This window comes from Chelonus insularis, unplaced genomic scaffold, assembly GCF_013357705.1.
Source record: "Chelonus insularis isolate UGA/USDA-ARS -01 unplaced genomic scaffold, ASM1335770v1 contig_67_pilon, whole genome shotgun sequence".
Taxonomy (NCBI): domain Eukaryota; kingdom Metazoa; phylum Arthropoda; class Insecta; order Hymenoptera; family Braconidae; genus Chelonus; species Chelonus insularis.
In genome coordinates, this window is record NW_023276701.1 from 331,206 (window position 1) to 357,818 (window position 26,613).

Below are 26,613 nucleotides of genomic sequence, written 5' to 3' on the forward strand. Positions count from 1 at the left end.
TGTGAAGAGTACATTAATGTTCTACAAACTGTTAATGACCAAAAAATTATACAAAGTAATCGGAAAACGGGCTTCATTGGTATGATTATAGGACTGAGGAATATATTCCCGTTTTTTGAGCAACTAAAAACTTTAGGACTCAATTACCTGTTAACATACAAGTTATCTCAAGATTACTTGAAAACATTTTTTAGCGCTATTCGGAGCCGTGGTGGGTTTAATAATAACCCAAATGCCTTACAATTTATAAGTGCATATAAACGTCTTCTTATTCGTCATGAATGAAAAGAATTTAAAAATGGGAATTGTTTGTTCGATGGTATCGGTATTCTCCATATTAGTTGTCAGCAAAAAAATATAAACAACCCCATAGGTAAATATAGCGATCTCAACTTCAATTTTGAAGCCGACCATGATTATGATCTCCCTTTTATAAGACAAAAATATACAAAACTCGTATTATTTAAACACCAATAAGTTGAATTATATATAATTTGTTATACTGGTATGTGTAAATAATAAATTATTTATTGTTAAATATTATTTTTTTATCTTAGAATTCAGACGTGAATATCACACTTTGAATACGGCCGTGTTACTGATCCTAAAGGAGAGGTACACACGCAAAATAAGATCGCTAATGGCCGTTAAAAAGTCATTAGCAAAGCGGTACAAGCGACGAAGGGACAACAGATTGTTCCAATCTGACCCTTCGCGCTTTCTTAAGCTGCAAGCCCCTGTCACTTATGAGCCTCCGAGTGCAGAAAAAGTCGAAACCTACTAGGCCGAAATATATGGTCGCGCTAGTGCGCTAGATGTAGACACTCCGGCCCTTTAACTTTTCAGAGAATTCTGTGACGAACATCTATCACGAATTCCTGAAGAGTTTCAACGAGTCAGCATTGATGAGATCAGGAATGCTCTAAGGGGCACAAAGAACTGGGCTGCCCCTGGGCCAGATGCAATCGCCACCTTCTGGTGGAAGAAATTGACGTCATCCTACCAGCATCTGGCTCGTATCTTCTCAGAATACCTGGGAGGAGATACACCCATTCCTGGATGGCTCGTTGAAGGGCGTACTGTGCTGATCCCCAAAAGTGGTGATCTGTTCAACCCCAAAAACTACAGGCCTATTGCATGTCTAAATACCCTCTACAAATTGTTTACGAAGATTTTGAACGAGAGGATTTTGACTGCAATAGAACCTGTATGGAGACAGATAAACGAACAACGTGGCAGCAAGCGTGGCTTGACAGGTTGCAAGGAGAACTTGCTAGTAGACCGATGCGTCACAATGGGCACATACTACTACAAGCGCAACTTGTCAATGGCCTGGGTGGATTACAGAAAGGCATTTGATACAACATCACACGAGCTTCTCCTCTACTTTCTCGAATGCCTTTCAGTACCCCCACAAATAGTGAGATGCATCGAACATCTGATGCCGCTCTGGAGGATACGTTTCACCGTAACATCTGGTGAAACAAGAGTGTCTACTAGAGCAGTACCATTTAGGAGAGGCGTATACCAGGGAGATATCCTGAGTCCTCTTCTATTTTGCATCTCACTGCTGCCATTATCTGTCACTCTACGCCGAACGCCTGGATATAAAGCCGGACGAGTCTCCAACCGCGTATACAAAGTCACACATCTATTTTATATGGATGACTTGAAAGCGTACGCGGCAAGTCCTGAGAGACTCCGAACAGCCCTAGAGGTTGTTTCCGGGTATACCAGTGCAGTCGGCATGGAGTTTGGGTTGGACAAATGTGCTGTCGCCCACTTAGTAAAAGGGAGATCGCCGAACTGGAGTGATAATGTCGAGCTTAGAGACGGGAGCATCATAAAACATCTGGATGCTGGAGAGTCATACCGATATCTAGGACAGGCACAATCTCCTTTACAGGACGAGTCTGTCATCAAAGATACTCTCCGCAGTGAGTACAAGTGGCGACCTAAGAGAATACGGGGCTCTGAATTATCAGGCCCTAACAAAGTCAAAGCCACGAATATGCTTGCTGTCCCAGTCTTGCTATACTCATTCGGAGTTCTTAAATGGCTCCGAAAAGAGCTTAAAGATCTGGACATTATCACGAGGAAAGTGATGACATTATATCGAAGTCATCACCCGCGATCTTCTGTCCAACGCCTATACTTTCCCCGTGATCTGGGAGGGCGTGAACTACTAAGTTTGGAGTGTCTACATGACAGGTTAGTGATAGGCCTTGCTTATGACATCTATGAGAGCTCTGATCTTCTTCTCAAGTTCGTAAACAGCTTTGAACTATTGGGAAGGGATGCGTTCCTATATAGAGCAACATATCAGGCAGCGCAGAACCTCGGCTCAGTTTTCGACCCTAGCAGCCCAGACGGTCTAAGGCTTTTGCAATTGACCAGAGGGCAACAGAAGGTCGATATAAAAACAACCGAGCAGTTGAAACTGCTCGACGAACATGTGGCAAAGTCCTTACATGGTGTGTTTTACCGGCATCTCGAAACACAGGACTTGTCACACCAGCTGACTTTTCAATACCTTAAGTCAGCTGGCTTGTTCTCTGAGACCGAAGGATTCATTATGGCCTGCCAAGATGGTGTATTTTCCACCCTCGCCTATCGGCGTAATGTTATGCACGAGCAACTCGAGGACACAAGATGCCGAGTTTGCCACGGTGATGTAGATGAGACGTTATTTCATGTATTATCGGCTTGTCCAATATTAGCGCGCTCAGCCTACATTCACCGGCATAACGCCGCCCTCAGAGTGCTGTATTACCACCTACGGCACTCTTACGGAATAGACGAGACACCAGTGCTGCCCTATGTGCCTGGTAAAATTGAGTCAGTCGTTGAGAACGAGAGAGCAAAAATTCTTTGGAATTACCCGCTCTCTACGCCTCAACGCATTGAACACAATAAGCCGGATATTACTCTTTTCGACCATACCACCAAGCACGTATATTACATTGAGTTCTCAGCCCCGGCCGAGACAAATATACGTGCGAAAGAAGAGAGTAAACAGAAACGCTACAGAGAGCTCATGGAGGTCATAAGAAAGGTCTATCACGCATACACAGCGCACGTGATAGTCCTGGTGATTGGCGCCCTCGGAGGGATAAGGGACCGCTTTCTGACAGAGCTTCGAACAATACCAGTCTGCCGTAGTCAGGCTGAGATTCTCGCGGCTCGTATGCAGAAAGCGGTCATCTTTGGTTCTCTCCGAATCCTGAGACGACTGTAAATAATGACTGAACGGCTGCAGCCCCGGATCACCCTCAAACCTGATGGAGTCGGGTGCCTGCAGGATAATCCCGTCTGGTCAGGCCCCAGGTGGGTCGGAGCCCTGGGATCCCTGGCCAGATACATTTGACGAATCGCAAGATGGAAATAATAATAATAATAATAATAATAAGAAGCATACAGAAACCGATTTACTATAACTCAATTTTAAGTTGTGAAAGGGAGGTGGCTTGTCCTTCTCCAATTGCCAATTCTCCCTCTACGGTAGTGACGCTTCCGCACCACAGTTCAAATGAAAAGAGCAAGACAGAAAGTTACTAGGAAAAAGTTCTTGGCAGATTACGTCGTCAAAAATGAATGTTTTGTTTCAATTTAGGTTCCAATCGAAAGTTTAATTCATCCTCCAGGGTGGAAAACTCGAATATTATAATTTTAATAGGTTTATATAATTAAACAAATTAACTGAAATATAAAGCTGTTTTCCACTAGAATTCTAAGGTGTCATGGCGGAAGTACCTGTCATGAACCCTTCACCAAAAAATCATTTACTACACGATTATTATTGCAGTCACACCTAAAAACTCTGTTTTCCGCTCTTTACGCCACTTTTTTGTACATATTATAAAATAATAGAATGAGAACAACTAATATTAAAAGTTAGTTCATTAAAAGTGACAGATTCAAATACAGAATGAAAGACAAGACGTCTAATGTTAGCTAGTCTTAGTCCTAAACTGGAGATAAACAAACTCTCTCCTCGTTGCTATAAACAATCAAATCGTCAAGCAATCGTCATCAACTAACAAACTGTCGTTAGTTAATCCATCTATAGATGGACACACATATAATTTACACTTCTCCCGATCTTCTAAAAATTGCCTCCTGGCAATTCCTAATAGTTGGGTAAAAATATTGGATTAAGCTGAAATAAATTGACATGCAAAATCTAAAATTAAACTTCTAATTCGAAATAATGAAAATCAAATAAATAATCATTCAGCCTAGATTCCAATATTGCCGCTTCCCAACTCTGCCTGCTTGTAAATAAATAAAACAAATCATTCTGAACTATTATTTAAAACTTTAAAAATTCTTTTTTCCTTCCTCCTTTTCCATAGAAAAGAATCTGGGAAGTAAAGAATGAAAATCCACAAGAGCTGAAAATGCCAAGAATCTGGGAGGTCAAAACAAGGGAGATCTAGACAGATTTTATAAATTACTGCAGCATCAAAGTTAAAAACAAATTTTTAATTTGAATTCAAATTCCTTTTTGTATTTAATTGAATGGTCCCACCTTTTGGAGAACATTTCTCCAAATTAATAACTGACTACGCATCCTATTCATAAAATCAGACTCTTAAAATCACAAAAATAATAATCACAAATGATCCACCTTGCAAGGAATTTTGAAAAAAAAAAGTTCAATAGTTTAAACCAACTATTCGAACTTTATAGGATACCATGGACACTTAGTGCCTAACTTAAATTCATTTTGGCCATTAATGTAGAAAAGGTTAACAACACAAACGCTCCAACTGTGTATAGCCTATAGTAACTCCACGAGAACGCCCCAGGACAGACATTGTAAGTTTAAATCAAAAATCAAATGATCAATGAGAGCCAACGTTTTCAGAATTCAACAGAAATTAGGAATCAAGTAAGAGTCAACAATTAATCATCAACATCATGATGAGCAAGTCTATTTATATGAACCACTTTTAAACGACCATTCGGAATTTTCTCAATTCTAAAAACAACATCATTTAATTTGTTTTTAATAAAATATGGACCTTCCCAATCTGATTAAAGTTCAGAGCATTTCCCTTTAACTCTTTTAGGAAAATAAAACCAAACTTTTTGACCTACGTCAAAAGACAAAATATTAGATTTTAAATCATAATTAGATTTAAGTTTTTCTGATTTAATTTCTAAATTACGTCGCACATAATCATGAGTGAGTTGTAATTTTTCACGAAGATCATAACCATATTCACCTGTAGAATTGTCATTAGAAATATTTTCAGAAGGAGAAATTCCACAAAGAAAATCTAAAGGTAACCTTAATTCACGACCTAACATTGTTAATGCTGGAGAAAATTCTGTAGTCTCATGTCCAGAAGAACGATAAGCTAACAAAAATAGAGAAATCCAACGATCCCAATCTTTTTGATTTTTATTAATAAATTTTGATACATATTGAAGAATAGTCCTATGCAACATTCCAACTAAACCATTAGATTGAGGATGAAGACGTGTAGTTCTAGTCTTTTAAATTCCAAAAAGATTCATCAGCTCTTTGAAGATTTCTGATTCAAACTGTCTACCTTGATCTGAGAGAATTCGTAGTAACTAAGAATGGAATTTTCGAAAAACTTCAGAAAACAATTTCAAACTGATATGAATGGGAAATTATTGTAATTATGCGCAATTTTAATAAATAAAATAAAAAAAATAAATTGGCCCCGATTGGAATCGAACCCCGCTCGGCAAAGTAAAAATTTGATTCTCTGAACACAGAGCTAACATGTTTACATTTGAAATATTCGTATTTGTAAAACATAAGCTGCAGGCTTGGGCACGGAGGATGAAGATAAAGCTTGCCGGCGAAGCGTCAGAACTTGCAATCATCTCTCTGATGAATAAGACAGAGATGGATGATCTTTATGCTGTGTCTTGCTCGGAACAGATGGTTAAAGAATTTGGAATTTTTTGGTGCCCTTAGCGCCTTTTTCTCAGTGCATTCCTGAAAATTATCATTTTTTGAGCAATTTTCCTGTTACCTACTCAATTTCAATTGAAATCGAGCTTCGGCCTTCCACCGCCCAACGCGAGGGCGCACAGTCAACTTCGGAACTTTTCTTCGGTATAGCCCAGCCTTGACATACTGACGGAGGTTCAGGAGTGACAGGTTGAAGATTTGATAATCGAAGTCATAAATAGACGTTTTAAACGAATTACTATAGTGAATCAACTTAAAAAGCGAGTGATTTTGATAACTAAGGAACTGTGGTTTTCCTTGTGATATAAATCCAAGGTGTAATTTATAATGTCGGTGTCTATTTCCGAATCTAACAAACTGAGTGAAGAGACGCCATCGGATCATATGGATCTGAATGAGTGTGGTGTGTATGATAATGACAATGGTTTCGTGCAAGTTGAAGATAGGAAGACGAAAAAAAAGAAATCAGACAAGAATGAGGACAAAGCGGGGGCAGGACCTAAAAACTTGAAAATTACCGAGGATCAGCATTCCGCCGGGCACACCTGTTGTACCCCTTTCCTCCTGATCCTAAAAAGATGGCATCAGTTGGCGGGAAGTCTGGAGCGGTTGCCACGCCACCAAACCAGTATTCCAAGGACCACTTGGGGCCGTTTCAAGTCAACATTAGGTCGACGGTCGGTAAAATAACTCACCCTATTCAAATGGGTAAAGAAATTTTTTCTCTTTTAGATTCTCTCAACCTTAAAAGCAAGAGAAGCGAAACAACAATGTAACGTCTATTGTATTTTTTTGAATGATAGAGAGGCAGCGAACTTGCTTGTCAACCACAATAGATTCAAAGAAAAAAATCTGGAGGCTTCTATACCTGGTTTTAAAATTTTCAGGGAGGGAGTTATTTCTGGAGTAGAGGTTGATGCTTCTGATGATGACATTAAGATAGGACTACTTTCTTCAATTAAGGTTGTTAAATTTCTTCGAAGCAAACGGAGAGATAAAAGAACCAAGACGCTTGTTCCTTCTGAAACGATCAGGATTTGGTTTCATGGTCAGCATCTCTCGCCGGCTGTTTCCATCTGGGACGTATCTTATCGTGTGAGGCCTTTTGTGGCACAAGTTAAGAGGTGTAACAGATACTTGACTCCTGGTCACTTTGGATTCGAGTGTGCGAAAAAAATAAATGTTTACTCTGCCTTGGAGATCTTCACCCCAATGAGTGAGCTGTGGTGGACCTCACCAGTCGTTGGACACCACCTGTCCTAAGCTCCTCAGACTCGAAGCCATCCATGAGAGAGCCGTATATTTGAATATCTCTTACGCTGAAGCGAGTAAAATGACTCCTACTACAGTTCATAATTACCTTCCTCCTCCTTCCAATCTGAGTTACACTGAATTCCCTTTCTTAGTCCTTCCTTCGAGTCCTATACCCCTGTCTCCTCCGTATCAACTCCTATCTCTCCCCAACCCCCTGTCCCTATCGTTGTTGAACTCACCTGGCTCTAAGGCTCACCTTGATAATCTTCTCCATACTTGCGACATTCTTAGTTTCTGTGTCAAACAATTGATCTTGTTGTCTGACACGCTTCCGTAATCGCGTTCGCCCCATTCGATTTTGACTTGAAAATTCTCCAATGCAAGTGTCGGAGTATAGGGATAAGCGAGAAGATCTTATTTTAGTTTGTTCTGACGACGATATCATTCTCCTTTCGAAGACCTGGCTTAACGTTGACTTCAGCTTTCGTCTTCCGGGGTTCAATATTGTTCGAAATGACAGAGAGGGTAAATCAAGTGGTGGTGTGCCTATAGCCATGAAAAAGATTCGTCTTTTTGAGCCGTTACTAAATTTTGTTACTTTTCCAGATCAGCTCGAGACAGTTGCCGTTAGGATCCCTCTGGATACAGGTGATCTCCTGGTTGTATCAACATACAAGATTTCCGAAATACTATTTGACGAATCGATTTGGAAGTCTCTCTTCAGCTCCATCTCCCGCTACCCCATGGTTTTCTTGGGGGGTGACTAAAATGCGAGACACCCCTGTTAGGGTTCACCTGACTTTTGTAGGGATGGAGAGATGTTTTTTGAATTAGTCATGGACCACGACATGGTTGTGCTGAATAATGGTTCGCCTACAAGAAGGATCAGGCCGTCTTAGAATCTATCTATGATAGATATCTCTTTGGTTACTGCTAACCTTGCTACTATGGCTTCGTGGGGAGTCATGGAGGACTCTTTAGGGAGTGATCATTTCCCCATTTCCGCTTCCCTGGGAGTAGTACCTAGGGATTTTAAAATGTTTAGTCATAAAATCAATTTTCCTCTGATAGACTGGGATAGATTCAAAAATGCGATTAAGAAGGTCGAGTCCAAGCTCGACCTCTGTGAAGTCGATTCCCGTGGTCTCCTGTTATATAGAAATATGGTGGAATCAATCAAGTCGGCAATAGCATCCTCGTTCAAGAGATCCCGTAGAGGTCATGGTTCGGTTCCTGGGACTAAGACTCGTCGCTCTCCTCCAGCTCCTTGGTGGAACGAGCATTGTACATAGGCGGTGAACCTACTTTGTGAAGCCCAAAGATCTTTCAGAAAATCCTTTTTCCTGGTGTAACTACAAACGTCCCCAAAAGCAAGAGGCGTTGACTCGGCGTACTTTAAAAAAATATAAACGGGAGGGTTGGTTAAAATTCTGCAGGACGATAGGTCCATTTACTCCCTTGGGTCTGATTTGACAGAAAGTTGAAGTATTAAAAAGTTCGACGTGCTGACTCCTCAGTTCTATTAAACATTTATAGGTCACTCATAAGAAGCCAGTGGGAATACAGTTCTCATGTGATCTCTATCGGTAACCAAACATGCTTCTCCAAGTTGGAGAGGGTACAATACCAAGCTATCAGACTGGCGCTTGGTTACAGAACTTCTACACCAACGAACATCTTATTAGCCGAAGCTAAGGAACCGCCTATTAAATTCCGGGTCTACGAACTCGCATGTAGCTACTTCCTCAGAGCTGCTCCTCTTACTAATCACTTAGCTATCGAATCGCTATTACAAAAGCAGAGTTTTTGATGATCTGGCTCCTACGTGCTACCTCTTCCCACTAGACTTCTTGAGATCAGACTAAAATTTAGAATGTCCTCGTATGCTTTAATTTTTACCGCGGAGGCGTCCGCAATCCTCCAGGCTCTCCACACTGCGCTACGCCTCGGCCACCAGAAAGTCCTTATTCTTTCGGACTCCAAAAGTACGTTAGAAGCATTACGCAATATCAACCCTAACCAGCGTTCTCCTTTTCCTTACTACATCCTCCAAGCCTATAAACGACTAGTTGATTTAGAAGCAGAAGTCCTTTGCTGGATCCCCGGCCACTCTGGAATTCAAGGTAACGAAGTGGCTGATGCTTTAGCTAATCAAGCAAGATCCTCGGGTGTTTATCTAGATCTGCTTTTACCGTATACGGATTTTTATGTCAACTTAAAAAACAGAACTCACGAGAAAACAGAGAGATTCTTAAAAACTCAGTCTGCTCATAAGGGAGCAGATTACTTTGGGTCCTTCTACACCAATACTGCGAAACCTTTGTTTTATCATCATCATCTAGAAAGAAAGGAAATTGCTACCATCAATCGGATTCGTAGCAATCATTACAACTTGAACTCTAGTCTTTAACGGATAAGGATTGTGGACGTGCTGTCTTGTAAATGTAGCCACGTGTATCAAGACTTGGAACATGTCTTATGGTCCTGCCTTCTATTCGATCCTCTTCGCTCTACGTTTATCTCAGCCCTCAAAAAAGTTGCACCTACATCCTATAAAAACCTTGCTAATCTACTGAAGGCTCCCAACAGCAGAGTCATCCATATAATTTGCAACTTCCTCAAGAAAGCAAATCTCTTCATTTCAACTGGATTGTAACATTAGGCTTGGAACTGTTTTTCAGAGCCAGTCCTAAGCTAGTGTCTTTGGACTGGCTCTGAAAAACAACTTCCATTCGAATTAGCCACTCAGCTATTATGACTCTGTATGCTAGATTACAGATATCATAGGGATTCTTAGCGAGCAGTGTTTCTTTGTATTAGACCGCATTTTTAATACAGTGATGGGAAAGTCTACACTTTTTCTCATCTACTTTCTTTAATTTTTCTGAGGCTCGGTTAGTTGTTTTATTGATTCGCATATATGTGTTGGTGAGATTTTTAACTAGATAGTCATTGCCAAGGTATTCTGCATGGTGGCGTATCGTAGGTAGCTCGGATTCTCCTAAAAAAATAGTTAAAAGAATGGTAACGCGATATTCAAGAGCCACTCTGACAAATTTTTACTGTATGTTTTGCAACTTTCTGTTAGAAGCTTCGTCATAGAGTAATATACAAAACTCACATAATCTATTATAGACCGAACAAAGTTTCCACAGAAAATAACTAAGGTTTCGGGACCATAACTCCACCATGTGCCCCTTAAGAAATATATTACATTGAGTGCTTTAAGACATTTACTTTGAACTTGATTTGTGTGTGTACTGAAAGTTAGCTTATAATCTAAATATATTCCAAGCCATTGAGTTTCTTCACATAATTTTATGGTATAGTCATCTATTTTAATTTCTTTAGAACCTGGAGTAATTTCCTTTCTATTGATTTCGACTTGTTTTGTTTTCTTAGGGACATAATTCTTATCCTATATTAGTTAGGTTTTCTCCAATTGTTCTGATTGATTTAGTGATTAAGTTTGTTGACCTTTGTAGAGATTTATACTGGCAGTAAACAGCCACATCTTCAGGAAACTGCAAAACTGTCACGCTCTTAGGAAGATTGATAATAACAACATATATGATGTAAAGAAGGGGAGTGAGGATCTCGCCTTGCGGCACACCCTTATTTACAATTATGGTTCGTTCCCCAAGGATCTCCGTGGAGACTTCCCGGTTGTGCATAATAAACTTGATGAACTCTAACACCTGTTTTGAGCAACCAACACCAGCTAGCTTATCTCGAGTTATCAATACAAGGCTACCCTTTACAAAATCTTAATTCGCTATCTGATATGAATCTATAATATTCTACCCACCACTAAAGGCGATCTTTTATCATGGTCTCGAACAGCTTACTACAATTCAGTCAAAACGGTTAAGCTCAAACTCCATGCTAGACATATTTGTGGTATTAAGACTGTAGGTTATGTTTTTTTAATGTGATTGGACCTATCAACTACTTTATTCTCTATACAAATACACACATACTACGAATTATCATTCTGTCTAAAAATTTGACAACGTCGCATAAGTTTATTTTCCTACTCGCCTTGTATTACCTTATACCGTCCGGAATTGCTCAGAGTTTCTATACCCAGTAAACCAAATTATTCTATTATTTAACTTAATAAATAATCATGGGAGATCGTATTCGTTATAAAGGAAGATTTATTTTAAAAAAAGTGCTCGATAAAAGAATAAAAATTGCAAAAGCTCTACATAAGAGAAAAGAAGCTAAAATGTTCCAACAAATAATATTGAACCTGAGGAATCTAACCTATGTAAAAGCACTCGCTTGGTAGAATTGAAAGTATTAGGCAAAAATTTAAAATTTTGTAAGTGTCACGAAACACTTTGCCTTAATGATGTAGTCGATGAAGAGCGTTTTGGGTTAAACTCGATTTCAAAAGTGAAATGTATGAAGTGTCTTACAATAACAAGAGTTCCAACACGAAGGGTTCATGTCACGAAAAATAATAAATCTAAGCATTCTGACATCAATAAAGGTGTAGTTTTTGGTAAGTTTAAAAAATATGTATTCTTTACAAATATTTACATAAAAGTAAAAATTATTTGAATTTCATGGTTATTCTAGTAAACAAATATCTCTCTATTTTTCAGAATTAAAATGCTAATATAAAATATTTAATTATAGGTGCTATACATGCTGGTTATGGTTGCAGTGGATTGAAGAAAATACTGGCTTGTCTAAATGTACCCACTATTTCACCAAAATTATATAAACAGTATGAAGAAATTGTAGAAGAGATTTACCCCCATCGTAAAAACTTAATCTCAGTAAATGAATATGATGAGAATAATAATACGAAGTTCGATTCAGCTGTGGGAGAAATAGTAAACATTATTGTCTCTTATGATATGGGGTGAAGCAAGCGAGGAAACGGAAGAAGTTATGATAGTCTTAACAGATATGGAACGATTATTGAATTTTTAAGCGGGAAAATTCTCGATTATGCTGATAGAATTAGGGAATGTAGATATTGTGATAAGGGTAGGAAAAAAGAAGATCATGATTGCTGAAAGAACTTCACGGGAAGTGCAAAAGCGATGGAGGCAGATACTGGAGCAGCTTTAATAAATAACAGTAAGATTCTTAAAGAAGCCAATCTTGCTGCACGAGTGCTAGTTGGTGATGAGGACAGTTGTACAATTGCGGCTGTACATCGAGGGAAGCCTAAAATAATTTTTAAGCTTTCTGATCGAAATCATTTAAAGAAGAATTCCAGTAAAGACTCATATAAATTAAGTAATCATAGGGAGATGAAAAAAGAAACAATTAGTCATTTAAAAAAATGTTTTGGATATGCGCTCACTCAAAACAATGGTGATAATAAAAATTTAGCTAGTACATTACGCAGCATTCCTGATCATTTTTTTAATAATCATGAAAATTTTGGTTTGTGGTGTAATCGCAAAAATGGATCTGAAAAAAAAAATTGTTCTTTCAGATCATTTATTGTATGATAAACTGTCTACTTTATTTGCTAAGTATGCTACTAATGCATATAAGTTCTCAATTGCCGCATCTAGTCGAGCTCACGAGTCTTTCAATACTATAATGGCGCATAAAGCACCAAAAAATATTTGTTACAGCCAAAGCAAATCACGAGTTATCGTCTTGCTAGTGCAGTATGCACAAAAAATAATGGTGCATCCTATCTCACTGAAGTTCGGAAAAATTTGGGATTGTCACCGGGGCAATGTACTTCTTTGCATGCAGAGCAATCTGATAAGAAACGATTAAGACGTGCAGAAAAGGCAAAATTATCAATTACCAAAAAACGTAGAATTGTAGTTGCTCAGGAACGTGAAAAATTGAAGAAAAAAAATAAGAGTATTGAACGTATTTAATACCAATCAAATTGTGGTTTTTTCGAAAAAAGTGTCATTAATATATTCCTTTTCATTATTTTCATTTTAACCTCCTCTGAGAAAATACCCTATGTCACTTTTTAAACAGAATCGACTAAAGATAATGTCATAGCTATACAAACTCTTATTTGTCGGTATGGTAAAATGAGTAAACTTAGCGCTATAGAAAGAATTTCAATGAATCTTAAACCAGAATATAAACATTATATACGTTGTTCAGACATACTTACGGTTTATAATCTTTTAAAATGGGTTGATGAATATGAACGATTAGTCCTTACTGAAAAGAATTTTAAACCACCTTTCGTACAACAGTCGGTAATGCCGGAAACGGCATATGAAACTAACTCTTATAATTAAAAGAATAAGTTACATGACATACAAACCATTAATCAAACGTACAATCCAAGTAAAGATTGTTGGCAATGTGAAGAAAATTGACATTTTCGTTCCGAATGCCAAAACAAACAAAAGATTTTCTGTTCTCATTGTGGAAAAAAAACTCTTACTCGAAATTGTGAATGTCAAAAATCTCCGGATTCTCCAGAAATTAAAAACAATAATAATAATCCACAATCAAGTCAATTAACTAGAGAAATACCTGTTAAAGGTTATAAGAATCAACCTAATCAAAGATATATTTCTCCAGCTAATTTTTTTAAACAAAGAAATTCACCAGTCAGTATCCCGGCAGTACAAGTTGCCGATGGACGAGATGTTTCAATTACTGGAGCTACTGAAGTAGCTTTGGAAATAAACAATAAACCATATATTTTACCGTTTGCAATCGTGCCTGATGTGGCTGATAAAATTGTTCTTGGAGTTGATAATCTAGGAAAAATCAATTATCAAATTAATTTTTCAATTTCCAATCAATCCAGAATCATGATTAATATGCTGAGTAATACCGATAATGAAGAAACCACTAAAGCTGTTATAAAAGAAGAAATTGAAAAATTCCGTTTAATAAAAGGGCCAACCAGTGAGGTACAACATATCATTGAAATTAAAGAAGGTGTTAAACCAATTAAGACTCGTTATACGCCTCGTAATCCTGCAATGCAATCAATTATCGACTCTTCTGTTGATAAAATGCTAAAGGAAGAAGTTATCGAGCCATCATCAAGCCCCTAGTGTCCCCTATAGTATTAGTAAAAAAGAAGAATAAACAATACCAGTTTTGTATTGACTTTAGAAAAGTCAATAAAGTTCCCAAAAGAGATGTTTATTTTCTTCCGCATGCAAATGCAACTCTTGATAAATTAAGAGATGCAAAATATTTTTTAACTTTAGATTTAAAAAATGGTTATTGGCAAATTCCACTAGTTGAATCTAGTAAACCTATCACTGCTTTCGCAGTTCCTGGTCATAGTCTTTATCAATTTAAAGTAATGCCATTTGAATTACATTTCACATCATCTACCTTTCAAAGAACTCTAGATAATATTCTTGGTCCCGAATTAGAACCGAACGTTTTTGTCTATCTAGATGACATTATCATTGTACGCAAAACTTTATCTAGACCCATTGAAATGTTTAAAGTTGTTCGATCATTAAGCGAATTTGAAGATTAATCTATAATAATTTCAAAAGTGATAGGTAATAATTCAAAGAAATCAAGTTCGCTTTATCAATGAATTACACCGTTTAGTTTAGCAATGATAAATGTATACAGTTCAGTTAAAAGTTAGGTTAAACACTAAATCCAATGGCACCAATAAATTCAGATTTCTTGTAAACAAAACGATCAAAAGTTTCATAATTTTGTATTTAGTCAATTAATTGTAAAGTTTTATTTAATATCAAATATTGTCATTTATCTTTACATTAAATTTCAATATAGGTTTTCCCTATACTCTACTATTAGTCGTAATCAAACAACCTTAAAGAAGTCTTTAAAAGACTCAGAAACGCAAAACTAAGGATAAATGAAGATAAATGTAAATTCTTACAAAAACAAATTACTTACCTTGGTCATGCTATCAATGAAAATGAGATAAGAACAGATCCCGAAAAAGTAAAAGCAATTACCGAAATCTATAATAGTTAACTTACCTGGTACATCCGTTGATCATCCTATTCCTGATCCATCTAACCTAGATGAAAAAGAAAGGATTAAATTATACTCACCAAATTTTACTCACTTCAATCCTTAGAGTCCACCGCATTCACCATTGTCTCCAATTAGAGAGTTGAATGAGACTTATGAAAATATTATAACCGAAGAAGAACGTGGCCCAATTTTTAAAAATTATATCCGAAAATTTTCTATCGATAGAGAACATTACAAAAATTGGGCCACGTCTTATGACATTTTTTTTAACTAGCTACTTTTCCAGATTAAGTAAAAGTTAATCGCAAAAAAAAATTTATCGTAAATTTTCATCTACAAAATTACTTTTTAAATTATTTCAAGAAAATTCGAAAAAGTATTTTCTCACACAATTCATCGAAAGTAAAGAAAAAAAGACTTGATTTTATAGGCATCGCACTCCATTTGATTTCAAACTTTTATGGTGTTTCAACATTTTTTTAAATAATCATTCAAAAATGAGAATTTGATTATTTGCAGAGTCATTTGAGGCGTGTACGTGGCGCAAAGTTTTACTTTCATCCGATGATAGCAGTTTTAGTAGGATACTTCAAACACTCGAAGGAAAATTCCGAATAAGATTAATGCTATCAAATGTTTATTAATATTTTGATCAAACATTCGATCTACAATTTCTTATGCACACTTACGCGATTTTTTTATCAAACAATTTTATGGTTTTGCGATTATGATAAGTCAAACTTGGCGCAATTTTATGATTTCAAACATTTTTTGCATGTAGAACAATTTGAAAATATCGGATTTTCAAACAAAAGTGACGTGGCGCCGTTTTTTTACAGATATCAAACGATATCTGTTCTCGGAGGATTGATATTTTCAGAACAAACTTGATAAATGAATTTTACGTTCTTTGTAGATTGAGCTGTATCCACAGAAAAATGAAGGAGTACTCTTTACTCTACGGAGAAAGTAGAATTTAGTATTTCGTACTTCGTTTCTAGTAAGATTTACTACTTGAATAATAAATACTACTCCACATATTAGTAAACAATACTCCTAAATCATAGTTAATCATTTTTAGTATTTTTTACTTTGAATTTGGTAGATTTTACCTCCTCGAGTAGTATTATTTACTCCTACTAGAAGTAATTTTTAAACTATCGACGATTCCTTTTCTTTCGTCAAATATTCTACTTCTTAATCTAGTAAAATATACTCCATCAAGGAGTATATTTTACTTCCTGATGAAGTAATTTTTACTTCACCACCTGGCAGCCTAACTTTGTTATTGTTATATAAACATAAAAATTTAAGACATATTCAACTGTTTCGGATAGCCGAGCAGGCTAAAGCGTCGGTTTAGTTGCGTACGTTAAGCGGTCATAGGTTCGAATCTCCCTAATAAAAAAATATTCTTTACTTAGGTTTTATATCAGCGTTTCTCGCAATCTTTTTACTGTGTACACGTAAAATTGGTATTTAACATAAATATCATCAAATAAAAATAATTTTTTAATTATTTAAATCATTTTTAATATTAAAATTTATTGATATTCGAGTTTTCATACTCCAAGTAACTGTCAAATTCAAATGTAAAGTAATTTGGAGAGGGGCGAAGCTCATTAATACTCTGTATCAATGTATGAGTAATAAGCTCGTCCTTAGAGTAATTCAAGAGTTTTTTAATAAATTAGTCTGAAAAATATAGTCGGTCTGTAAACAAGAAAGCTGTGGGTCAGCTATCGTTCTATTTAGTAACTGTACTTTTTATTTTCTATTTATCAATATATTCCACTTGTTAATGTCACGTGTGTACTCTAAATTTTATTGAACGCCTTATTCAACTATTCCTTTGCCTTCCACATTAACCTTAATAAAATTAGTTAAAATTTGGAGTCTATACTACTCCGTAAGAAGTAAAAATTACTCCATACTTCTTCTTCTTTTAGAAATTGAACTAAAAACTTGGCGTGACTGTTATTTATCAATTGGCTTAAATATTTTTAATATTTTCACAATTTCATGCTTCTATAAAATCTTAACAGCCACGCCAAGTTTTGAGTTGTTATGTTTATTGTGTCATTGAACGTACTAAATTTTTTTTCAAAAAAAACCGAAGAAAATAATTCATTTCAAATATAGTACAGTCTAGAGATAGGTAAGTATAGAAAGAGGAACTTAAGGAAGATTTGTAGATACAATCGGAGTCAAAAGTGTATGAATTTTTAATTTAACGAATATCGTTTGAGGTTATTGTCTTGGAGTTTACAGCATGCTCATTGATAATTGTTTGCAATGTCAAAATCCTCAGTTTACCGGTAGAATGGTAAAATTGTTAGCCATAAAGTGTATCTACAAAGATTGCAACAACGAGAACTAGGACTGAAAAGAAAAAAAGTGTCTGCAGAAAAACGTAAAATTGACGCGTGTGGAGCAAGTGACGATTTTGAAGAACCAGTGATCAGTAAAAGTGTCGCGGAGAAAAAAGAAATACTCGATGGACGTCGTATTGTTGACTTAAAATTTCTAGGTCAACAATTATGGTGCATTTCATGCAAAGATGCATTATCTTTAGAGTATGTAGAATCTGAAAGAAGAATAGGACTCGCGTCAATTTTGATGGTTAGATGTCATAAATGTCTGCTGATCAATGAAGTTTCAACTGATAAACAAAAATCTTCAGTAGACAGGCGGTCTCTTCGTCATCACGTCAATTAAAAAATAGTAATTGGTAAATTTTTTTTTTTTTCAATCAATATATACACACTATTCAGCTAATTTATTTCTGATCTTAATTTGAATTGCTTGCAGGTGCATTACACGGTGGATTAGATTGGACTCATCTTCAAAAATTATTTATATGTATGAACATACCGTATTTCGATTTTAGAACATACAAAAAGTATGAAAATGAAGTGGGTTTAGCAGCAGAAGATGTTGCTAAAAAAAGTTGCCAAAAAGCCGCAAAATTGGAAAAAGAGAAAACTATAGAGCAATCTGAAGCTTTACGAACTCAATTGTAAATACGTCACTTACTTCCATTATTTTATTTTAATTTCAATAAATCTGTAATAGTCAGATAGGGATGAGAATATTAGTGATTATAAAATTAATTGTACATAGATTATTTAATATGAAGCAGAAACCATTTTTTGTATTCAATTTAGTCCAATGAGACTTAATCAATGTTTATTTATTTACAAAATGCATACTCTTTTCAATTTCTATCCTCTATCTTGTTCTATGCATTACACCAATTGTATAGTGATTTATTAAAATTAAAATAAAGAAATTTTTACAGCATTCAATGTGATTGTATTCATTTCCTATTCTAATAGTCAATATTTCTAATTTTACTTAGGCCAACGGAATTTTATTATTCATCAACGAGTTTTAAATGAGGTAATACCAGTTACTGAGTCATCGACAGCTTCAACTTTGATTGATTCATCACGAATCGAGGAATCTAGTTCGAAAAATGAAAATGAAACCATGTCGTGAGATGATGTCGTGAGAATCATTGTTTCATACGACATGGGATGAAGTACTCGAGGCACAGGTCATCAGTACGACAGTAAAAATGGATTTGGAGCTATTATTGGCAGTTTAACGGGTCTAGTATTAGATTTTTCTAGATGCAATAAGATATGTATCACATGTGATCGACGCGATTCTGCATCAAACCATGATAATTGCCGGAAAAATTTTTATGAATCAGCGAAAAGTATGGATCCGTATGTAGCTAAAAAACTTAGTAGTTGACAGCGATGTGCTTCGAGCTGAGAATATGGAAGTTGGAGTATTGGTTGGTGATGATGATAGCTCAACAATCGCTGCATGCAGAGCTGCAGCAAATCATGCTATTATCAAACAATCTGACACGAACCATTCATCAGAAGAAGTAAAAAAAAATATATATAATATTCAAAAAATCATAAAGAATCAACCAAGGATCGTATCATGTATCTCCATCGATGTTTCACTTACGCTCTAGCACAAAATAAAGGCAATAGCTTAGCTTTAACTAAAGCAATTGAAAGTATACCCTATCATGCTTTTAATGATCATTCCAAATGTAGTACCTGGTGTGGTTATAAGACAGATCCGGAAAACTATGTGCATAAGGTTATCCTAGGAGGTTTTGAAGATCAAATATTATTAAACGAACTAAAAAGTATATTTGATAAATTAGCAGCGAATGCTCAAAAATTTTGTAATGGTGTATCCAGTAATGCCAATGAGAGTCTAAATGCTATGATGGCTAGCAAAGCTCCAAAATCAAGATGTTATAGCAGAACTGCATCTGCTGATTATCGTTTTGCATGCGTGGTAGGACAGGAGAATGTTGGGGAAAGATACACGCAAAAAATGGCCCTGTCACCAGGTAAACATCACACACGCGACGTTCTTTCCAAAGATAAAGCCTTATTGAAAAGACGTGCATTAATAAGAACTCATGCGTATAAAAAACGTCGAATGCAGCTGAAAAAACTTCGTACCATGCTAGGGCATAAGAAAAAAAATCAAGAAGGAGTTACATATAAGAGCAATTGTTCATTATTGACGGAATCTGCGGTACCAGAAAATGGAGCCGAGTGTGAAGATGCAAATTTAGAAGACGATAATTGTGAAATTCTAATCATTATTCTGGATTTAGAAACTTCTGGGTTTGAGGCTGATTGCGATATTCTTCAAATTGCTGCTAAATGTCATGCGAATACTTTTTCAACCTACATGAATCTAGTCCAACAAATTTCTACAAAGGCAATTGAAGCCCATAGATTGAAAATGGGATCTATGCATCGTGTTCTAGTTTATTTAACGGGAAATCTTCTTCTCTACTGAAACAAAGTTGCTCACTGTGTAAAATGAGTTTAAACCGACTTTTTATGTTTGCAAAATATAATTTGTTCTAAAGGATCAGAAATCGAGTCTTAGAAAAGATTTCTAAGTGAAAAATCGTGAAATCTCATCAAAAACAGCCCCCTCTTTTTGGGCTATACGAAAATGTGTGCCAATCATAAACAATGATAATGATGGAACGACAAAAAGTTCTAAAATCATTGTACGCTAAGTTGTTAAATCTAAGAATCAACAATAATTTGAATGAATTATTATTGTAACTGCTTTTTAAAAAAAAAAAAAAGTACGTTTTATGACACTGAACATAACAACCAAAAGGAGGGGGCTGTTTTTGATGAGATATCTACACTCGCCACTATAATTTGTTTATAACAGTCCGCAATTGTTATGAATAATTAAAAAACGTCAATTTGCGTTGGATTTGAGATTTTTCCAGTTATATGAGTTTTTTTCATTTACTTGATTGCTGCATTTTTACAAGCTGATTTCTTCTTCATCTAATCACCATTGACAGTTCCCTATTATATATTAACTATTTTCTATCGGGAGAACATTTTCGCGTTTAATTCATCAAAATTTTATGTTTTCTCTTCAGTTGCTGTGCAAAGTCTCAAGAAAGAAGACTATTTTTGTAGAAACGTTTAAGGAGTGCATTCACGTTTTTACATTGATTAATCTTTTAGGAGTTGTTATGGGTTTTTCAAAAATGAGGTTGATTTTTAAAATATATTCAAATAAGTACACGTACATGTTTCTATACTAACTGTATTTGTCGATTCGACGATTTTTCTTTTTTTAATTTTACAGGCTGTTATAAACAAATAAAATTCACGAGAGTAGATATAGAGTCATCAGTGACCTCATCTAGTCGGTATTGAGCGTATTTCGCTGGAAAAACACAAATCCAACAATTATCGATGATTTTTCATTGTTGATAACAATTACAGGCTGTTATAAACAAATTATAGTGGCGAGAGTAGATATAAAATCAATTATTTACTGAAAAATATATTTTTTTTAAACAGATATTTAACTTGTTTTTACGAATTTTTTTTGCAGTTAAATACGCGAGATGTATTTTTATTATTTAACCAATATTCAACCGGGATTTAGCCGAGATTTAATCGTGAGTATTCAGTTAAATACGCGAGTTATTTTACTGCTTTTTTACCTGTTTTTAACCATTTTTTTATCAGAAAATACCTGGAATTTAACTTAAATTTAACCGAGTTTTAACAATTTTTTAACCGTAGAACTGCAGTTCCTAGAAACCGCGAAGGATCCTTAAGAAATTGTTTATGTGGGGATGCCGTAAGGAAAAAGGGCGAACCACATAAGATTTATTTATAAACAAATAGTTATTTATTAATAATTATAGCAAACAAAGATAATTTTTAGTTAGAAAACGTTACAATAGAAAGCGCGGTAAAAAGTCACTGAAACGCCATGTTACGTTACTGGCGGGATGAATATGTGATGGCCGGCTTGGAACTTGGCCGCCTGGCCGCAAGATGGGTTCCTTGAACCGGTCGGTGGAGCCGCCATGCGGCAAGTAGGCAAAGCCTCACGAGCTGCCGCAGTAGCCCCCCTTGAGTGACAGTTAATATTTTTAGCTGTCACGAATTGAACCCTTTTTTTAGCTGAATAGGTGCGTAGAGCTGTTGGACGCTGGATCACTGGAGAAGATGCCGGAGACACTGGAACAGATGCTGGAGTAGCTGCCGAAGACGTTGAAGGTGCCTGAGATGGAGTAGGCCCTGTTGGAGCGACTATGTCTGCGTTTTCAACAAAAGCTGGTTTCAATCTCTGTGTCGAAACTGTTGTAGGAACACCATTGATGTTTACTTCGAAAACGTAGTCTGAGATTCTGTTCAGTACCTCGTATGGACCATCGTAGGGTGGTTCAAGTGGTCGTTTGACTCTCTCGACTTTAACAAAAACATGAGTGCACGTATAAAGTGTTTTGTGTGCGAAAACTCGAGTCTTGATGTGATGTGCAGTAGGTACTGAGCGCACGTTTCTCATGATTTCCCTGAATTTTTCTACAAAAATTTGAGGTTCTGGACCTACTTCTTCGTCGATAAAATATTCTCCAGGAAGTCGAAGTGTTGTGCCATACAACATCTCAGCTGCAGTTGCTTTAATATCTTCTTTAACACTAGTACGTAGTCCTAAGAGAACAACTGGAAAAGTGCTAACCCAATCACTTGTAGCATGACACATTAAAGCAGATTTTAAAGATCGATGCCATCGTTCAATCATACCGTTTGAAGCAGGGTGATATGCAGTTGTTCGAGTGCGACTACATCCGATCAATTTTGTGAGAGCGTCAAAGAGTCTTGATTCGAATTGAGCGCCTCTATCACTCGTTATTGTTTCTGGTGCTCCAAAACGACTAACCCATCCAGAAAAGAAAGCATTTACTACGGTATCTGCTGTGACGTCTTTTAAAGGAATAGCTTCTGGCCAACGTGTAAATCTATCAATCATGGTAAGGCAGTATGAATAACCTTGACATAGTGGCATAGTGACTATATCGATGTGGACGTGTCTGAAACGTTCACTAGGAACTTCAATATGTTGTGGAATGTTTTTAACATGACGATGAATTTTGCTTCTTTGACACGGCATGCAGGTACGAGCCCATTCAATGATGTCACGGTTCATATAAGGCCAAACAAAATGCTGACTGATAAGCTTTTTTGTCGTTTTTCCACTTGGATGAGATAGGTTATGTGTGTTGTTAAAAATTTGTCTTCGTAGAACAGCTGGTATATATGGACGTATTTTGTCACCTGAAATATCACAATAAATCACTTTTCCAGATTTGTCAACTTGAAGTTGTCGTAGTTTCAGTGAAGTTGTTTTTGAATCTAATAGATGTTTGAGTTCGTCGTCTCCTTCTTGCTCAGATGCGATATCTTCTGTAGAAACTATTGTCGGCATATCGATAGAATTGATTCTCGATAACGCGTCAGCAACTACATTCTCTTTACCTGGAACGTGAACGATCTTTGTTGTAAACTGACTAATATACTGTAGTTGTCGTTGTTGCCTAGGTGAAGCTTTGTCAGAATCTTGATTGAAAGCGAATGTTAGTGGTTTATGGTCAGTAACCACTGTAAAATCATGACCTTCGATCAGATGTTTGAAGAATTTGATACCTTTAAAGACTGCAAGAAGCTCACGATCATATGTGCTATAGTTGCGTTCAGTCTTTGTAAGTTTGCTTGTGTAAAAACCTAGAGGTTGTCTTACTCCATTGATAATTTGATCTAGAGCTGCGCCTACTGATTTGTCAGATGCGTCACAACGAAGTGTTAAACTTGCGTTATCAACTGGGTAAGCTAGCTGCACTGCATTTGCTAGGAGTTTTTTACATTCTTCAAAAGCATTTTCTGCCTCAGCATTCCATGAAACAGGTCGTTTGTCATTTTTCTTAGCACCAACTGTAAGGTCAATTAAAGGTGCGTGGACTTCTGAAGCTTTAGGCATGTTTAGACGATAAAAATTCCAGGAACCTAAAAATCTTCGAAGACTAGCGATGGTCTCAGGCTTGGGATACTTCAGGATTGCTTCGATTCGATTAGCAGGAGGTTTTATTCCATCCTTTGAGATAGCATAACCTAGATAAATAACTTCAGGCTGTGCAAAAACACACTTGTGGAGGTTAATCGATAGACCATGCTGCTGTAATTTGTCGAGAATTATTCGAATGTGTTTTAAATGTTCTTCTCGTGACTTTGAAGCGATGAGAATGTCATCAATATAGATATGACAAAAATCTAATCCACGAAGAATTGTATCCATAAGGCGTTGGAAAGTTTGAGCAGCGTTACGCAATCCAAATGTCATCACCTTGAACTCAAAAAGACCAAATGGTGTAATGACAGCGGTTTTAGGTCGATCTTCTGGTGCGACAGGTATTTGATAATACGCCCTATCCAGATCCAGAGTAGTAAAAATTTCACAATCTTGAAGTTGATGTGTAAAATCGCGTAGGTGAGGTATTGGATAACGATCAGGAACAGTGATTTGATTTAGTCGTCGATAATCACCGCAGGCGCGCCAAGAACCAGTCTTCTTTTCAACAAGATGTAATGGACTTGACCAATCACCGTTTGATGGATAACACCAGCCTTGCTGCATCATGTATTCATACTCAGCTTTAGCTGCTTTGAGTTTTTCGCCAGCTAGACGACGAGCACGTTCATTAACTGGAGGACCACGAGTCGTAATGTAATGTTGAACTCCATGAAGTGGTGGTTTACAACCAGCTGGTTTTGTGACGTCAGGATAATCTTTTAAAACTTCGTAGAACGGATGCTCCTTGATGACAGAACAGATTGTTGGTTGTGTTGAACTACTAATTTTTGCAGGTAGAAAAAGTTTTGTCTGCGCGTCAATTAGTCGTTGATTTTTAAGATCAACCAGAAGGCCGTGATGTTTTATAAAGTCAGCACCTAGTATAGGGTGAGTAACATCAGCGATTGTAAATGGCCATAAGTAAGATCGTCGTAATCCAAGATCTAGTGTCATTGTTTTAGTACCAAAGGTGTTAATGGTAGAACCATTGGCTGCGAAGAGTTTGATTTTAGGTACTGGTGCAAAAATCTTACTTTTAATAATTACTTTACTCTTTGGCATGACTGAAATGTCAGAACCTGTATCGACTAGAAATCTAAGACCAGATTGTTTTTCTTGCACTTGTAGACGGGATGTTCGATTACCTTCAGAGATACCCGCTACCATCCCCGAAGGCTCTGTTAGTTTAAAGGCTGAGAATTACTCTTGAAGTTGCAGGGTTGACGGCATTTACGTGCCTTTTCTCCGAATCTACTGTGATAAAAACAAAATCCATCATTGTTGTTGTTACTTTGTTGTGAATTTCGTGATCTACTTCGGGATCTGGCTCGATCACGTCTTACGTAGCGGTTTAACTCATCAAAATTCTTGGTTAAAATTGCAATTTGTGTTGACAGATCTTCAGTATTCATTGGAGATGTTTTTGACTTTGAGGATGTTGATGCACATGCATTTCCGTTGTTATCTATCGCCAAGATGCTAGGTCGAGAAACTTCCATGATTTTATCAGCTTGGAGAGCGAGTTTTGATAGATCAACGACCTCACTGATAGCTAAGATGCCTCGTACATGCTCAGGAAGTTGTTCCAGGAAGAGTGTTCGAAGGATGTTATCACCAACTTCAGTTCCAGCTAGATTTCTCATCCGTTGCAGCATGTTTGATGGTTTGTCATCAGCAAATTCAGCTCCTCGCAAAATACGACGTAATTTAGACTCATTAGTTTCGTCGAACTGACTAATAAGACGTTCTTTTATGACTTCGTATTTACCTTGATCTGGAAGTCGCTCCATGATGTCGGAGATAAATGGTAGAGTCTCAGGATCGAGGTTGGTGATGACGTATTGGTATTTAGTCATATCCGAGGTGATACGTGCAAGACCAAACGCGGCTTCAACTTGTCCGAACCATAGCTTTGGACTTGATTTCCAAAATGGCGCAATTTTTGGTTTTCGAGTTTGAAAAATTTCAAGAGCTTGTTCTTGATTAAAAACAATGTTTCCTGCTTGCTCAGTCATGTTTGCTTCTCGGTTAGGTAAGACTGGAGAATTTGGGCTGTCCACTTGTACGTTTTGACGTTGTTGCTGTCGCACCGGTGAATGATCTATCACCATGTCAATCGAATAATCAGAATGTTCGGGTCACCAGTTATGTGGGGATGCCGTAAGGAAAAAGGGCGAACCACATAAGATTTATTTATAAACAAATAGTTATTTATTAATAATTATAGCAAACAAAGATAATTTTTAGTTAGAAAACGTTACAATAGAAAGCGCGGTAAAAAGTCACTGAAACGCCATGTTACGTTACTGGCGGGATGAATATGTGATGGCCGGCTTGGAACTTGGCCGCCTGGCCGCAAGATGGGTTCCTTGAACCGGTCGGTGGAGCCGCCATGCGGCAAGTAGGCAAAGCCTCACGAGCTGCCGCATTTACTCTAAAGTTGTGCCCTCTAGCGTGTATATAGATAACTACATGGTATGTAATCTCGAGAACGAGGCTCGAAATATAATTACTAACAACCTTTTAGAATCATCATAATCGTATTTAGTCGTGTGAATAGGAAAGTTCTGTATCCTATAGATTTTACGATCACTACCCGGTGAACACTGAATATATCAGTAATATAACACAAAGGTAACAATATGTAACAAGTCATATAACGAAAAGTTACATATATGTTATATAACTGTAATATATTGTCAAAGTAACAAGTTTATATTGCAGATGTCACACCCATGTAACGTTGTAGCTATATAACGTAGTTATCTCATGGCAATATAATTAGCGTTACATGCATGTTGTATCTATGTTATATAACACTGTTATACTAGTAGTATATATTTTTCGTTATTTAATGTTATATTTCTATGATATAACACTGTAATCTCTATGTTACATTACATTTGTTATGCAACTGTTATTCAAATGTTACATAACATATTTTTACTAATTTTAGGTAACATTCGTTGCATACGCGCAATGTTCTTGTAATGTAACATCGCCACATCGATGTTACA

The 26,613-nt window shown here is 36.6% G+C and overlaps 2 protein-coding genes across 2 annotated transcripts; one reads left to right on the top strand and one right to left on the bottom strand.

The window, feature by feature from the left end:
- Positions 1 to 19,108: 19,108 nt before the first annotated feature.
- Positions 19,109 to 19,993, top strand: LOC118070745 (uncharacterized). The gene has a single exon (XM_035089530.1). The coding sequence runs from the start codon at positions 19,109 to 19,111 to the stop codon at positions 19,991 to 19,993; it is 885 nt and encodes a 294-aa protein (XP_034945421.1).
- Positions 19,994 to 24,777: 4,784 nt separating this feature from the next.
- LOC118070747 (uncharacterized) lies at positions 24,778 to 25,707 on the bottom strand. Its single transcript, XM_035089532.1, has one exon. The coding sequence runs from the start codon at positions 25,705 to 25,707 to the stop codon at positions 24,778 to 24,780; it is 930 nt and encodes a 309-aa protein (XP_034945423.1).
- Between the last annotated feature and the right edge of the window lie 906 nt (positions 25,708 to 26,613).

Excerpts from the sequence above, each read along its gene's own strand:
- LOC118070745 (XM_035089530.1), top strand. The coding sequence starts at position 19,109 with ATGTATCTCCATCGATGTTTCACTTACGCTCTAGCACAAAATAAAGGC.
- LOC118070747 (XM_035089532.1), bottom strand. The coding sequence starts at position 25,707 with ATGGTGATAGATCATTCACCGGTGCGACAGCAACAACGTCAAAACGTA.